The 13337-nt window shown below is 45.8% G+C and overlaps 1 protein-coding gene across 4 annotated transcripts in view; it reads right to left on the reverse strand.

The window, feature by feature from the left end:
• LOC115095289 (endonuclease/exonuclease/phosphatase family domain-containing protein 1-like) overlaps window positions 1-13337 on the reverse strand; it is a 135344-nt gene that overhangs the window by 70243 nt on the left and 51764 nt on the right. For all 4 annotated transcript variants that reach the window (XM_029608767.1, XM_029608770.1, XM_029608768.1 and 1 more), the window contains exons 3-4: window positions 3004-3055; window positions 897-1001 (exon numbers count right to left, since the gene is read on the reverse strand). In XM_029608767.1, the coding sequence (XP_029464627.1) occupies window positions 897-1001; window positions 3004-3055 (157 nt within the window). The remainder of the gene's footprint in view (window positions 1-896; window positions 1002-3003; window positions 3056-13337) is intronic.

Consider the following 13337-nt stretch of genomic DNA (forward strand, 5'->3'; position numbering starts at 1 on the left):
AAACAAAACACGTCAAGCAGCATTGTCTGAATTTTCAAGAAGGCTCATTTCCCAGTAAAAATGTTGCTACCAGTAACTTTTTTATGGGTTATCATAAGACTTAGGAATAACTGCACAGAGCAACAGTTGCTACCCTTAAGAGAAACATGAAGGTAACCTGCACAGCATGGCAGATGCTTCCATAAGAAGATTGCTGGGCAGACTGGATGGATCATTTGGTCCTTTTCTGCCATCTGATGCCTGAGCAACAGGTTTGTTTCCATGCATTCCTGTGCATTGGTGTTCTTTTGCTGACTTTCTCCTGTGACACAGCTTGATTCCTGACTATCTTGTTTGCTGCCTGCCCTAACTGTTGTTTGCCTTTACCACTGTAGGAACTCTGCCTGCCTCGACCTGTTGCTTGCCTCTCGTCTGTGATCAAACTCCACCTGCCCTGACTTTGGTCTGCCTCCTGATGTTGCATGAACTCTGCCTGCCTCGACCCTGCCTGTCTCTCCATGCTTCAGTCTCATAATTTTGTTCTGATGCCTTGGTCTTGACCATCAGCTGCAGTGAGTCCATTCTCTAGTTCATGACACTGGCTTTGCTTCAACCAACCAAGAATCCCATCCAGATTACTACTGATCCTCAGTGGAGCATGTTTAGCTTCAAGCACAGTGTCTTCCACTGCTTGTAGCTTTATAGGAATGCAGAAGCTTTCAGGGCATTCACTCCTCTACAGAAAAATTTAGAGAATCATGGGATAATGTGTAATGGTTAAGGGACTCCCTTTAAAAAGCTGTATATCAGCTTGAGAACCTCGTCAAAGAGTCTTCTACTGAAGAGGGAACTCATTGCTAAAAACTTCCTAGAACACACAACAGTAATATTTGCCCAAATCCTGAGTTGCTCAGCACCTGTGTTTCATCATCACTTTCAGGAATGATGTATCTCCAGCTACCCCGTGGTCCTGGCCAATCTTTTATAGCGAGAAGGGATGGCTCCTCCATTTCCCTGCAGATCTAGAAACAGGAATAGAGAGCATTAAATCTGCAAAAAATTCACTTGAAGGTGAATTTTCGAAATGTTATGTGCATAAAAATTAGCATTTACATACATAAGTAGCATGTACTTGCACAATCCTTATTTTATAAACATTGTGAGGTCAATATTCAGACATAGCCGGCTAAGTCTTATCTAGCTAACTTACATTGATATTTAACAGCATGGCTATTGTGAATAACTTAACTGGATAAGTCTGAATATTGCTGCTTATCCAGCTAAGTTATCTGGATAAATAGCACCACCCAGTTATATCCACTGCCCGCCAATTGACTATCTGGCTAACTACATAGCTGGGTAGCTGGGTAGTCAATGGCCACTACTTATCCAGCTAAGTAGCATTGAGCACTGTTTGAATATGGGCGCATAAAATGCGTGTACATTATGCTTCATGTGCCCATATATGCATGTAAAAAAGGGTGCTAGGGTCATTCCGAGGCATGTTGGTTGCTATTTTAAATGAGACATGCGTAATTTTACACCTGTTAGTTATCTGACTTAAGTGATATTAAATTGGTTTATTGTGTACTAGAGTCTTGGTGAGAGATCTGAGTGAAATGAGGGGAGCTCAGGCTGAAGAACCATGAAGGTCTCAAATGCCTGGAGAAGGACTGAGCGAACTGGTGGAATAGTTGGTAAACTGGTAATTTCATTTATATGTGCATTCTTGTACCGTAAATTAATGGGAAACAAGACTCCACTGGATTATGGGAAATTGGTACAAGGCTGGGTGCGGGAATTTGAATTCCCTTTATCTGAAGATCAATATGCACAATGTTTCAGGAGAGTGCACTCTCTTACATGTAATGTTGTACTCAGGGAAACACAGTACAAAATTTTACTAAGGTACTAGATATCTCAAAAATCAGCTTGCATGATACATCTCACTAAATCTGATGTATGTAATAAATGTTCTTCCCACTCAGGAACCTTGGGGCATCAATTTCGAGATTGTCTCTGTATTGTTGTACATAGTTACCTTTGTGCCCTAAGGTATTGCTTTTTGACAATTTGGCAGGCTTTGCTATTGGTCAAAGATATCTGAAACTGTAGTCGCAGACAATTTTATTGCTTGCCAAGGAAGTTATTCTGCAATGCTGGATGAGAGAAGACCCACCTACTTTAACTCAATGGAGGAACCTGATACATAACGTGCGTGTTCGAGAAATATGCCGAACAATCCAACCTTTTCAAGAGAAGAGCTTGTAGCAACATTTCGAATAACCTATGAGGGAGTTATATGAGCCTGTCCTATGTTTTTTGCCTATTGTATGGAGGATGGTAGCCTTGCAGGGGAAGGGGGGCAGAAGGGAGGGAGGAGATGATTGGGGGATTGATTCTTGACAGTCAGGGGACACTGGAAAGAAACCACCAGTGCTCCTGGTTTATGTGTATTGTCAATTGTTTAGTGTTTGTATTATTTAACTATTCTTTTATTGATTTTCAAACATAAAATATACTGACAACGTATGCAAATCAAGTTTTAAGTGAGTAAGTCCTATTTGGGTACTTGCCAGGTTCTTGTGGCCTGGTTTGGCCTCCGTTGGAAACAGGATGCTGGGCTTGATGGACCCTTGGTCTGACCCTGCATGGCAATTTCTTATGTTCTTATTTTATTTTCAGGTGTAAAATATTTATACATATATTTTTAAAATAGTTAAGAAAAGTACACATGTTCAATGCAGTGCATGTATTTGTGCAGGTTATAAAATACTATCATAGATTCAGGCACGCCCTGTATATGCTGCCACGCGAAGTTGTTTGAAAGTTATCCTCTTCCTGTCCTAAAAATCAGTTGCCTCACTAAGAATTCGGCTACCACTGCTATAATTTCAGATGATCTACCCAGTATTTCATCCCAACCTAGAGTGTTACCAGAGATCTGTTCAGTATTTTATCCCTAATTTATATTATCAGGAACAATTCATCCATTAAACTATTCTCTGAACATTGTTAGCATACCTTTTCCAGAGTTAATTCCTCCAGAACTTCCTGCATAGCCAGCAAGCTTATCCTGAAACAAGGACAGAGAAAGACATGGCAATAAAGGCCTAAAGAAGTTCTTTGATTTATTCAACACAAAGTCAGTTTGGCTAAAGTACACTCTAAAGATATACAGTGCTAAAAATAAATACAGATACATTTGGAATTATTTTCTTCACCATTAGGGACTTAGGGTCTCATTTTCTAAAGTATCGCAGGCCTGCGATACTTTAGAAAAATGCGGTAATGAGGGGCGGAAGGCCGAAACGGGGGGGCGGTCCTGCGCTATCCGGCAGCGATCGCACCTCTGCGGTGCGATCGCTGCTGGCATTGTGCCCAATAACTCCACCATGGGCCTTATTTTCTAAGGCTTAGGGCCTTAGTCACACACTAAGGGCCTTAGAAAATAAGGCCCTTAGTGTGTGACAAGAGAACCATTGTTACTTCTCTAGTTTTGCTTTAGGCCCATGTACACCCTTCACAGATCTGTGCACTCCTGCTGCAGCTATGCAGATAAAATGAAACTTTTCAAAGCATATAGATCAATCAAAAAGTTGGAGTGAAAAGGTAAGAGCATTCTGATTTTCCAAGACTTCTCAGTACAAGTAGAGGTTTTAAGAAGAGTCATAATTCCTTACTGCTCACAGTTATTTCAAGGCAATTCTTTGGGTTCTTAATTCAAAAGAAGCGAAATCGTACATGGAGACACTAACTTAAACCTAGATTCATCATTTTACTATAAATTTTGCATGAACAGTGCCTGTGATTAAAAAAAAAGGAGAATGCTTGCATGTTAAATTTATCATACCTGCAATATTTTCACTTCACAACCTGAGAAGTGCCCAGTTTTTTTGAGGGAGAGAGAAGGGAGCGAGCGAGCGAGCGAGAGAGAGAGAGAAGACTCTTTCTGACAATCTCATATTAGTCAACTTTTTATACTACTGTAGGACGGTCCACTAGTATCTCAAGGTGAAATTTTGGGGATGGTCTAGGGTTTGGGGGGCAGTTTTACAGGCATAGTCAGAGGTACAAACAGCACAGTACACATCAGTGAAGATTTGATGTGATTTGGAGTGAGGAAAGGTACACAAAGATGAGATTTGTACAATGTACTCTCGCCCTAGCTTGATGGCAGCAAGGTAGAAAGTGCATCAAACTAGGTCGAGAGTACATTGTACAAATGTCATTTTTGTGTACCTTTCCTCACTCCAACTCACATCAAATCTTCACTGATGTGTACTGTGCTGTTCATACATCTGACTGTGCATGTAAAACTGCCCCCAAACCTTAGACCACCACCAGGGGCGGATTCCGGGTAAAGATCGGCCCGGGGATTTTCCACCCAGGCCGGCCCAGGAGCTATCCTGTGGTCTGCCGAGCACGGCTCTGTCGTGGCCGTGCTCGGCAGACCACGTGACCAGAGCGACTGGCCCACCAGGGAATGCCCGATCCCCCGATAGGCCAATCTGCCCCTGACCACCACCAAAACCTCACCTCGAATTACTAGTGGATCCTCCTACAGTGGTATAAATAGTTCATTAGTGTGTGTGCAACACAGAGGGTCTCCCCCTCCCCCTCCCATCCAAAATAGGACTTGCAACAAATATCACACATCCAGCTTCAGGCATAACACCAGGAAAAAAGGTGTAATTCTTTCCAACATGTTACACTATCACATACAATATTAAACACCCTTCTCTTTTATAAATCTTCTGTAAATCCCTGTTCATTGTAACTTTATCTTTCTAGTTAATTGGTTACCCCCTGTTTCGCTGTAAACTGGTACGATAAGACCCTAGTCTTGAGTATCGGTATATCAAAAGAATTTAAATAAATAAATAAATAAATAAATAAACAAACAAACAAACTCCTCTCTTTTGTCTAAATTTTAAAAATTTGCATACACATCTTCTGATGCGTTATCTATCACATGTGTTATGGTGTTATTACGGGTGTTAGGGCCCTAACGCCCACTATAAGGCCCTAATGCATTTTGATGAATGACCCCCTAAATCATGCATCTTCATATGTGAGTTTTTGGGAGAACGTTTTTCTTCTCTTCTTTAAATTTAAAGTGATATGTTTCAATTTCTTCAGGCATTCATAATGTTATTTCAAGTTATGAGGAGTTATGAACTTAACACTGCATATACAGGCTGAGTTCCACTTTATTTTGAATAATGTATAATCCATAGTTACAAAGAGCATGGTATTCCAGTGGCCCCTAGTGGCAGGTTTTGGTATTTTTGCTGCTATATACGGACATGCTCCATTTTGAGTAGACACACTCCATGGAAGCCTCTGAAAGAGATACAACAGCTTTTCTAGCATGCTGCTCTAGGAAAACCCAGCTCCCTGTAGAGCAACCCGGGGTTCCAGGGAGGATAAATCCAGGTATTTTTCTTGGACTCTTCCAATCAAGGCATGAGCACATCTTCTGTGCGTGAGTACCATGGGATTACAGCAGTTCCACTGTCTCTGAATTCTCTATAATATGGGCAGCATTGTCTGATGTGGAACTGAATAAATTTCATCAGCCAATAATGTCAGCTACTGATGTGCTTGCATTTTTTGGGCTTTTTTTTTGGGGGGGGGGGGGGGGGGGGATTCCTTTGAATGAATTCAACCACCTCATGTCTGGAACCTGCATTTTCTGTGTTTAAGTATCTCAAGAAATAAACGAAATGTCTGGACTCAAAACCAGTGAATCCTGTAGTTTTATTTGAAGTTGCACAAGTACACGAAGAGTGGAGAAACTGGACAAAGAATGTGCACCAAATCCGAACCCAGGGAAACCTGCTGTTTTGGAAGAACAGTAGACTGGCAGGTTGTATATGCATGTGGAACAATTGCATCTTTACAAGTTTGTTTAGAGTTAAAGAGAAGGTTGGAATTAATGCAGCAACATTCACAACGGTGGCTTTCTAATAATGCCCTCATAGTGTGCCTAAGTAAGGGAAAGTGAGAATTATTTTCTTCAGGGACCAAATATGATTTAAATCTGTGCCAAAGACTGTCCCATTGATTCTAAGATCTAATGTGGCATTACTCTGCTGTAATAGGAGTTATATGGCTGCCTCTGTACTACTTACTTGAAAAGGTCATGTATGCATTTTACTTACTGCATCACAGCAAAGATCTGCAAACAGAACAATAACTATTGTGCTACAGGAAAACAAGTGATGGCATTATGCTCTGGCTATAATTTGGCACTGGGTCATCAAGCAGGCTCAAAGCTGATAATTTTTGCAAGTATTTTGAATACAAAGAAATTTTACAAAGTGAATGAAATTAGGAAGTGTTTGTAAAGAATGCTGCGTGCAGAGTTAATCAAAGTGTTACGTCAGAGGTGGACCCTTGGGCCGAGGTGGGGTTGATGCAACCCGTAAGTAGGGACCTACGGGTCCCCACCGTCGGCAGATGGAGTGGGCTGAAGATAGAGGCCGCTGGAGCTTCACCTATACCAGCTCTCGTTCCCCACGGGTTGAGCCTTTGGGTGCTGGGCCGGCAGGACTTATGTGGGCGTCGAGGTTGATTCGTGAAGTAAGGTGATTCAGCCCAGAGACAGCAGTCAATAGGTGGAGTAGTCCTACCCTGGAGTGGGTTCGGTATGGGAACTCAGGCACCAATGGATCAAGAGGTAACTGGAGGCACCTGAGCAAAGGAAGGCCGAAGCCTTGTAAGTCCATGTCCAGGAAGTAGGTTGGAGGAGGCATCACTGACAGGCTATAGTCAAGGCTGGCGACAAGCGGAGGTCATGGCAAGTAATGAAGAACTCTGGATGTGGAGTAATCTGTAGCATAGTCGATCAAGGCAATGGTCAGGGCACGGAGAAGGCAGGCATAGTCAATCAAGGCAATGGTCAGAACACTGAGAAGGCAGGCGTAGTCAATCAAGGCAATGGTAAGAGCATGGAGAAGGCAGGCGTAGTCGATTAAAGCAATGTGAGAGCACGGGGAAGACAGGCGTAGTCGATTAAAGCAATGGTGAGAGCATGGAGAAGACAGGCGTCAAACGTAGCAAAGGTCCCGCTGTTGGAGATAGGCTGAAGAGTAGTCAAACAAAGCCGAGTTGAAATCCAGAAAGTCAGTCCAACACATAGACAGGGCAGCAATAAGGATGACTGGAACTGGGAACCACAGGAAACAAGAACACAACGTAGAGATGATTCTCTATTAGCAACGAGTACGAGGAGTACGAGGAGACCTGCTGCAAAAGCAACGCTATGGAGCGAGGCCTGAGCTTATATACGCTGAAGAGTTTGACATCAGCATCCGGGGCCGCGGCCAGGTTCCCGCCACAGGCCCTTTAAAAGAATCAGCGATGTGCACATGCATGCCTAGGGAGGGGTGCGGCGCCAATGGCGGCATCTCTCCATGGGCTACGCGGAGAGGCCCGACGAGCAGGGACATCTTGGCTGGCAACACTGGGGACCGTGGCAGAGCCAGAGGCACCGGAGGCGACCTGAGGTTGGAGCTGGCGGCCCACCGCCACCAATAAAGAGGAACCAGGAGCTGGAGTCCGTACAAGAAGGTGACAGGGCTGCATCATGGGTCTGCTGCAGGTGGCACTCGTAACAGTACCCCCCCTTTATGCCCCCCTCTTGGAGGTTGGGGTTTGCCAGGATGGGCACATTGGTAATTTAAGAGGAGAGTCTTGTCCAGGATATTTTGAGCTGGTTCCCACTAATTCTCTTCAGGTCCATATCCCTCTCAGGAAAGGAGGTATTCCCACTGGCAGCCCCTACAGCGGACGTCTAGGACTTCATGGACCTTATATGTCGTATTGGTTTCTGCCGCCAGAGGAGGTTGCTTAGGGGATTTCTGGGCAGGCCAAGATAAAATCACAGGTTTCACGAGTGATATATGGAATGTATTATGTATTCCCAGCGTAGGAGGCAGCCGCAGCTGATAAGTAACAGGTCCGATGTGTTGGGTAACAGGGAATGGACCGATGTATCTAGGAGCGAATCTCTCAGATGGAATTTGAAGTCGGATATATTGAGTACTTAACCAGACTCTCTGGCCAGGGAGAAATTCAGGAGCTGAGCGTTGTCAACTGTCAGCAGGTGTCTTGGCCCGGGAAGCGGCCTGACACAAGCGGAGATTTGTCTGATCCCATAATGTTTTAAGGGCATCCGCAGTAGCCTGTACCGCAGGGGACGGCACAGATAGAGGTATTGGTACTGGTGGTCATGGTTGTTTCCCATAGACAACTGAAAATGGAGATGTTCCAGTAGCAGTGGCAATGTGGGAGTTGTGAGAAAACTCCGCCCAGGATAAGAGGTCTGACCAGTTTGTTGCGTTCGTGCCTGTTCTCGCCCTCGCTCCACCCTCTCTACCTTGTGGCGACTCCCTTTGGGTCTGACGGATAGATGCTGCCGCAGCTTCTCCTCGCCACTTCTCCCCGGAATCCCCGGGCTGGCCTGACGCTGCAGATCCGCCATGTTTCTGATGATGTAAAGGCACGCGCACATGAGAGCGTGCTCCAGAATTTGTACCGGCAAGGGCGCAAACCTTGGGGGCATCCCCCCGTAGTGACGTCATCCGCTTCCAAGTTATAAGGTCTTTGCTTGCAACTACGAATCGAGTTAGCAAGGGGAATTATTTCTCTGCTGCTCTGCCTCCACAAACTTACCAAGGGGTACCCGCTCCTTGGGGGCCCCGCTCTCTCTTCTTGATTTCAGATTGCTATGGGATCCGGTACTCGCTCCTCGAGGGCCTACATCCCTGAATGCTCAGAAGACTCCTTACTGCCTGAAAGCGATCGCAGACATGAACACTGTGAGTTCTATTACAGATAGGAACCGGTACTCACTCCACGAGGGCCTATGTTCCTAATCTCCAAAGACTCCCTTCTGTCTAAGACGTTATTGCAGGTATGGAGATCGTGAGTTATTATTGCAGATAGGAAACAGTACTCGCTCCACGAGGGCCTATGTTCCTAAAACTCTTGAAAAACTCTCTTCTATCTCAGAAGCTATCGCATACCTATACCTTTTGAATTACTATTACAGATTGCAGATAGGAACCGGTACTCGCTCCACGAGTGCCCATGTTCCTAAACCCTTCACAGACTCTCTTCTATTTCAGAAGCTATCACACACCTATACCTTGTGAATTACTATTACAGATTGCAGATAGGAACCGGTACTCGCTCCACGAGGGCCTATGTTCCTAAAACCCTCCAAAGACTCTCTTCTATTCCAGAAGCCATCTCATACACAGATATTGTGAGTTCTTATTCCAGACTGCATATAGGAACCAGTACTCACCTACGGCTCCTGTTCCTGAATATACTGAAGAATCTCTGTTGCTTAGAAGCCATTACTGATATCTACAATTGTGAGTGTATCATCTGCTACTGGTTATGTATCCTGCATACCCTGTCTACTCACTACCTATAGTCTCTCTCTACAGCTCAGCAACCCAGAGACTGCAATTCCAGTATCTGAGGGACTTCAGCCCTGCCAGGCACATCAGCTCACTACTGCCACCTCTGGTGGTTCCACTTCCTGTCTAATAAAGAACTATCTGTGTTTGTCTCCATACTCCAGCCTAGCCGGTGGTCCCTCTCAGGGTATCCTCCTGGGGGCGCTGTCATCTGCCATCGGCCCAGGGATTCACCAATTTCCATTAAGTGTTTATTCCTTACACTACGAGAGCAGTATCATACAGACTGCCACTCTGGGGGAGCCAACCCACAATAGATCATTAACTCCGCCTACGGAGTATTACAAATTGCTAGCTCCTCCCCTTGGGGGAGCAGCATTGAACAGATTGCTAACTCCTCTCCTTGGTGGGGTGATCCATAACAGACTGCTAAACTCCCTAGCGGACTTATAACAGATTGCTACTCCTCCCCTTTGGCGGGGTGATTTATAACAGATTGCTAACTCTACCCCTCTGGGGAACAGATTTATTACACAGTTATCTTGTTGGTTATTGATGTAAGCGTGCAGGAAGGCCTTCAAGGAGCGATTCTTCTGCTCAGTTTGCCCTTTGGCTTGGGAATGATAGGCGGTCGTGAGGCTGATGTTAATGCTGAACTTTCGGCAAAGGGAGCACCAGAACCTGGCAACAAATTGAGGACCTCGATCTGAAACAATGTCCGTGGGTAAGCCGTGCAGTCTGAAGATATGGTGGAAGAATAATCGTGCTAGCTCTGGAGCAGATGGTAGGCACGGTAAAGGTACAAAATGGGCCATCTTTGAAAAACAGTCTATGGTGACCCATATGACGGTGTGACCCTTAGAAGGCGGCAGGTCCACGATGAAATCCGTAGATAAGTGAGTCCATAGTTCTTCGGGTGCTGGAAGTGATTATAAGAGACCCCAAGGTCATTCGACCAGGTTTTTGCTGTGCACATACCTTACAGGATTCAACGTACGCTTTCACGTTGGAGACCATGGTAGGCCACCAGAAGAACCGCTGGAGCAGTGCCATGGTTCGTGCCTGTCCTGGGTGACCAGCGAATTTGGAATCACGTGCCCATCGAAGTACTCTTTCTTGGAGTCGTCGGGGTACGACTGTTTTCCCATCTGGAACTGGATGAGTGGCAGATAAGCAAATACAGGTCGGGTCGATTATATGAGTTGGTTCTTCCGGAGTGTCTTCAGTCTTGAAAGATCGTGATAGGGCGTCTGCCTGGAGGTTTTTATTGGCTGGGCGATAACGAAGTTTGAAGTCGAATCTGGAGAAGAATAAGGCCCATCCAGCTCGGCGGGCGTTGAGACGTTGTGCTTGACTTAAATGTTCCAGATTTTTATGATCAGTGAACACAGTGAATTTGTGTTGTGCACCTTCCAGCCACAGGCGCCACTCTTCAAGAGCCTACTTTATGACGAGTAGCTTGCGATCCCCAATTCTGTAATTTTGCTCTGCGGATGAAATTTTTCTGAATAGAAGGAATAAGGAATTATGGTACCAGAGGCTGTGCGTTGACTTAGGACCGCCCCAGCCTAATGGTGGAGGCAACAACTTTAGCTAGAAATGAGTGGTTCGGGTCAGGATGGTGCAGTTAGGACCCCTTCTGGAAGGCTTCCTTCAGACGATGGAAGGCAGAAATGGCCTCAGGGGGCCAATTTCATGTATCTTGGCCTTTACGGGTCAGGGCTGTCGATGGAGCAGCCAAGGTAGAATAGTACGGGATGAAGTGATGATAGTAGTTGAGGAATCCCAAGAAGCGCTGGATCGTTTTGAGGCCCAAAGGTTGTGGCCAATCTCTGATTCCCTTTAGCTTGGCTGGATCCATAGAGAAGCCCTGACAAGAGATTATATAGCCAAGAAAAGGTAAACTAGATTTCTCAAACAGGCATTTGTCCAATTTCACAAACAGATGATTTTCATGGAGACGCTGGAGAATGGTTCGTACGTCGGCATGATGAGTGTCAAGATCTTTGGAAAAGACAAGGATATCGTCCAGATAGGCCACTACTTTGGTGTACAGTAGGTCTCTGAAGATTTCGTTCATCATTCGTTGGAATACTGCGGACGCATTACAGAGGCCAAAGGGCATCACCAAGTATTTGTAGTGCCAGATCCGGGTGTTAAAGGCAGTTTTCCAGATGTCATCGGGACGAATTCTTACCAGGTTATATGCCCTGCGTAAATCCAGCTTCGTAAATATGGAGGCACCCTGGAGACGGTCAAATAATTTGGATATTAATGGCAAGGGATATTTATCCTTGCAAGTAATGGCGCTGAGGCTGCGGTAGTCAATACATGCCCTAAATGACCTGTCCTTCTTGGTCACGAAAAGAATCCCGCCCCAGCGGGAGACATGGATGGGCAAATGAATCCCTTCGCAAGATTTTCCTAGATAAATGCCGTCATTGCTTTTGTCTCAGGCAGAGACAGAGGGTAGGTGCATCCACGAGGAGGCATGGTTCCTGGAAGGAGGTCGATTGGATACTCAAACCTTCGGAGAGACGGAAGGAGGTCAGCCTTTTGTTTAGAGAACACTTCTTCAAAGGCCGCATATTGAGCAGGTATGCCAGAGGACGTAGTAGCCAGAGGGACCACAGGAGGTGGTGTCACTTTCTGAAGACAGGACTGATGGCAGGTGGGATCCCACTCCACCAGTTGCAATGAACCCCAGTTGAATTGGGGAGAATGTTTCTGTATCCAGGGGAGTCCAAGCACTATGGGATGGATGGATTTCTCCAACACTAGTAGCTCAAGTTTCTCGGTGTTTAAAGCCCCAGTGTGTAACTGGATGGGTTCCATAGTCAAGTAAATTTGGCCAGGTAACGTCTCTCCATAGATAGAAGCAATGCATAGTGATGTGTCAAGTGAACAGGTCATTATACCCAGAAGCTGAACAAGGTCTTTAAGAATAAAATTACCTTCTGCTCCAGAGTCTATCAGAGCAAGAACTGGGAAGGATCGAGAATCCCAGATCAGAGTAACTGGTTCAGATAACTGAGGGGCCGGAGAAGTTGCACCCAAGTTCAGGACCCCTACTGAACTCAGGCCAAGGAGTTTCCCAGACGGATAGGGCAAGTCTGTAGATGGTGGCCAGGTGCTCTGCAATACAGACACAGACCGGTTTATCTCCGCTGGAGGCACTCTTCCGGTGTCAGCCACCCATGACCCAACTGCACAGGCTCTTCCGTCTTGACCACTCTGGTATCACTGCCAAAAGCAGTGAACGAGAGCGAACCCGCATAGGTTTCTTGGGCATCCGACTCTCCCGCTGATGCTCTTGAAAATGATGGTAAATTCGGCCTGCCAAGTCTATCAGGTCCTCCAAAGAGGAAATGAGTTCCCTTGCAGCCAGCTCATCTTTCAGCTGTGGGGAGAGTCCATCCAGGTAGATAGCTCGGAGGCAGTCTTCCTGCCAAGCGAGCTCAGTAGCCAAAGTCCGAAACTCAATGGTATAATCAAAGAGATTTCTTTGACCTTGTCGAAGGTGTAGTAAGCTGGTGCTTGCCACAGCATGTCACCCAGGATCATCAAACGTTTGAACACAGCTACAAATTGAGCCAGTTCTTTCAGCAAAGCATCCGAGTGTTCCCATAAGGGAGAAGCCTTTGGGTTGAGCCTTTGGGTGCCGGGGCTGGCAGGACTTAGGTGGGCCTCGAGGTTGATTCGTGAAGTAAAGTGATTCAGCCAGAGACAGCAGTCGATAGGTGGCGTAGTCCTACCCTGGACTGGGTTCGGGATGGGAACTCAGGCACCAATGGATCAAGAGGTAACTGGAGCCACCTGAGCAAAGGAAGGCCAAAGCCTTGTAAGTCCACGTCCAGGAAGTAGGCTGGAGGAGGCATCACTGACAGGCTAGAGTCAAGGCTGGCGACAAGCAGAGTTCGT

The sequence above is a fragment of the Rhinatrema bivittatum genome, chromosome 7, assembly GCF_901001135.1.
Source record: "Rhinatrema bivittatum chromosome 7, aRhiBiv1.1, whole genome shotgun sequence".
Lineage (NCBI taxonomy): Eukaryota > Metazoa > Chordata > Amphibia > Gymnophiona > Rhinatrematidae > Rhinatrema > Rhinatrema bivittatum.